The sequence below is a fragment of the Primulina eburnea genome, chromosome 2 (assembly GCF_022965805.1).
Source record: "Primulina eburnea isolate SZY01 chromosome 2, ASM2296580v1, whole genome shotgun sequence".
Classification (NCBI taxonomy): Eukaryota; Viridiplantae; Streptophyta; class Magnoliopsida; order Lamiales; family Gesneriaceae; genus Primulina; species Primulina eburnea.
Window position 1 is genome coordinate 1,113,209 of NC_133102.1, and position 4,089 is coordinate 1,117,297.

The following is a 4,089-nucleotide window of genomic DNA, read 5'->3' on the forward strand; positions in this document are numbered from 1 at the left end:
CGTGAGGTTCTTCCCGATGACACACACAGTTCCACCGGAATCACAGGAGTTTGATATAACTTGCTGTGGTGCATTAATTCTTGTACCCATTCTACCACCAAGTCTACAACTGATATATATAGCTGTAATGGCACTGAGAAACGACGCATGTTAATGGTAGATAATATCAACTCTTTTAACTTTTAAGGATCATGTTTCTTTTATCTGAAGGAGCAGCAGATAATAATAATGCTTTGAAGGCCTGAAGGGCAAAAACATATGAAAATTTTTTAACTACAAGACAACTTTTATTACACTTAAGATTATATGCATTCCACACCTTGACTCGAAAGTTTTCATAAACGGGATATATGCCCGCACTGCATGGCTGTGCGTTTTGTCAATAATTGTTACCGAATCATCATGATGTAAATACTTCTCCACAAAATCATTTCCCAGTCGAAACTCTGGAAGCCTATGCCATGCACATAAAGATATGTAGTTAACTACAACATAAACAATCTCAGCATACCGAACTCAGCTTCAGCTTCATGTAAGTCCTCGCTCGGTCCATTCGTTTCGTCACCATTCATACTTCCAACATAAACTAATATCAATCACAATGATTGATATTAAAATAATAATATAAATTATCCAGTATATATAAATAAAGCTAAATAATTAGAAACTAATATGAGTTTCTAAAATTAAACAAATTATCCTACACGGATGCTAATATATTTAGGAATCGTTTCGTTCGTGTGATATGATAAATAATTGATATATAATAAGAGTGATTTTAAAATAAAAGGTAAGTATAAATAACACATTGTGATAAATTATATGATTTTTTACATGATTTTAAATTGTTTGATTAATACTATGATTACTAAAATACCCTCATCATATATTAATTAGTAATATATTCTTAAAATGATTAAATAAATAAATAAAATTTCTAATATTTTAAAAATTATAACTATATTAATTATTAATTTTTCACTAATTTCAATTTCCGAAACAACTAAAAAATCAATTAATATTATAGAAAAATAAGTAAAATTTATATAAATACGCATTTATTGTGATAATTAAAACAGTAATACAATTTTGAATATTAAATAACGTTAATAACAATCATAATATCACTATTAAAAATAATAATATAATAATAATAATTAAATTAGTTATAATATTAGTCAAATTAAAATTTATATTTAAATATTACTTAATTTATAATTATTTTAAACTTTAAGATATTAAGGAAATATTTAAATTAAACAAACACCATGATTATATATATAACCAATAACAAGAAGATAATAATGCATATAGCTAAAAGAGTATCACAATATTAATCATGCACATCAAACACACATCAAACAATGTATATAATGCAAGCTGAACGAGCCTATCACAATATAAATATTAATGATTACTTTTACACATTATCGAATTAGACAACACAACAAGTTTTATGATCGAACAATATGATTGCATGGAAAACCGAACACAGTCATAATAAACAATTAACAAATCGGTGTTACGTAATTTTGATTTATAATTTAAAGATTGTATTTTAATCGAAAGAAATGATATATACGTATAGCTTTTCATAAGATTTTCTACACAAATTTATTGTTTTTCATAACAACTTTATGATAACAAGTGATATTATCTGTAAAACTATAAGATAAGGTTGAGATGATAGTTTTTTGTTAGTTATGACGATAAAATTTGGTCAATCTAACGAATGAAGTAAGAGACAAATACATAAATACAAAGGAGGTGAATGTCAATCAATCGTACAATAAATAGAATAGTTCGAGAAGATTAAATAGACAAATTTTAATAACTTTGGTCATATAATTCACAATCTTTTCTTTTCTTTTTTTTTTTCGAAAGAGGTCGTCATATTCACAATCTTAAAGAAAAGAGAAATCCTCTAAATTTTAAAATTTTAGTATTTTTTTGATGCAAAATGCTTAGATTTATCTACTTATCTGTATGAACTAATCACGAATTATATATCTTTTAATTTATCAGTTCAATATATTTCGCAAATTCTGTAAATATAAAATCTATTTAGATTCCTGTGTCAAAGGTGTGGCTGATATTATATGGTAATCCGGGAGAGACTCGAATTCTGCAACAACTATAAGTAACCCTTCGCTACTTTTCAAATCTCTCTGCTTTGTACCCTTAAAAATCTCTGCGTACCAAGCGTGCTTCTCTCCAAAAAGGATACTTCAACAATGGCATCCGCCATCAAGAAAGTCAACATGATCGCCAAAATCGTGCGGCTGAGGCAAGTCGTCTGCCGCTGGAAAGCCAAGAGCCTCATGCGCCTCACATCGCGTTACGTCTTCTCGGATTCCGACGACCCCAACGCCTCGAACTGCCAAACTCCCTCCGGTTCCGTCGCTGTCTACGTCGGCCAGGAGCGTCTGAGGTTCGTGATACCCACCCACTACCTGAACCTGCCCGTTTTCGGGGCCCTCCTCCACCAGGCGGAAGAGGAGTTCGGGTTCCAGACTAACGGTGGTTTGGTTCTGCCCTGCGAACCGAGTTTTTTTGAAGAAATCTTGCGTTATCTTGAGGAGGACGAAAAGAAGTTCTGCAGTTTTGAGCTGGACGACTTCTTGAAAATGGTTTCTGAAGCGGGGTTCGAATCTTTAGACAGGCCGCGTTGTAAAGAATCTTCCGCGTCGGGTTCCTGCCATGAATTCACTCCATTGCTGCAGAAGACTAGGGTTTGAATATACGGTGTCCCAATGCAAATTATGATATTAATGATGACAAATAGTTTTTAGATAGTCTGCTAATTAGTTTTTAGGGTCTTAATTAGATTAACCATATTTTTTCCTTGGAATTCACCCTTTTTTATTTGCTTGTTTTTTTTTAAAAATTTTAATTTTGGAAATATATCCCATTTTTTTTAAGTTGGTGATTGAAATTTAAATTTTCATACGCCATTATTCTATATACTTTTATTAGGTTTAATTTATTAATCTACCATCATTCCGTCCTACGATGTCATTGACTGTTTCGTTATTTCCTGCATTTTCTTGTGTTATAATTCATGATTTATGAAAATCTTATTTACTTTTTTCTTAAAATTTGGATTTTTGTTACCATTTATTTTCCCTGGGGACATGTAAATGAGAAAATTATTAACTTAAACATATAATATTTATGCTAAATCTGATTACACTGGATGTTTGCAAGTTTCGTAAACTGATAAATGGAATTTTCTATTTTTTAGGAAAAAAGACACTCGTCAGTTGAAGAAATTCATGATAAATGTTAATTAAGGTTGCATGAAAAATAATCATTCGCTATAAATAAAAATATTGTCAATTCTCAGAAAATAAATAATATTTATATTTTGAAACAGATCGAAGAAATCATTGATTATATATTGTCAACACATACTAGTCGAGGTTACGTTTCGTATCAAAATTTTATTTTCTTGAAAAACACATATATACATACGTTGAATTTAAGGTTCACAATTGTGTTTGAATCTTTGTACGCCATCGTCGATAAATGTCATTATCCTAAAGCAGAGGCATCGCCCATTTAATTTCTAATAATTATTGTTGTTTTTTGTCTCAAAATTTATTTTTGTTTATCTTATAAAATTTCAAATTTTAACAAAGTATCATTTAATGTTTTATAATTTTAATAATTTTTCATAACAAAATATTGATATTACACTACACACGCTAGCACAACATCAAATTGCTCGATTTACATGCCACGATTAGAGGGCCTTAGTTATTAACACTGCCTTTTGCTTTTGTTTATATGTTTATAAATGTATTCATGTTCAAACATAATAACATGATTCTGAATGCGAAAAAGAATGCTACGTCCAACCATTAAATATGAAGAACACCTTGAACACTTCATTCGAATGCCTTCAAGTTGTTTGAGAGTTTTCTAAGCAGTTTAAACCTCATAATTGACGATGTTGTATAATTTTTGGTTTGTATTTAGGGATCACAAACACCACTATTTATATATGTTCTTTAAACATCATAAAAAAATCGAGATTTGGCGAATCTTAGTTTATTTTCATTCGGAATATATTTACCATATTAATAT

The 4,089-nt window shown here is 29.8% G+C and overlaps 1 protein-coding gene across 1 annotated transcript; it reads left to right on the plus strand.

The window, feature by feature from the left end:
- Window positions 1-2,234: 2,234 nt before the first annotated feature.
- LOC140823972 (protein SMALL AUXIN UP-REGULATED RNA 51-like) lies at window positions 2,235-2,738 on the plus strand. The gene has a single exon (XM_073185578.1). The coding sequence runs from the start codon at window positions 2,235-2,237 to the stop codon at window positions 2,736-2,738; it is 504 nt and encodes a 167-aa protein (XP_073041679.1).
- The last annotated feature ends 1,351 nt before the right edge of the window (window positions 2,739-4,089 follow it).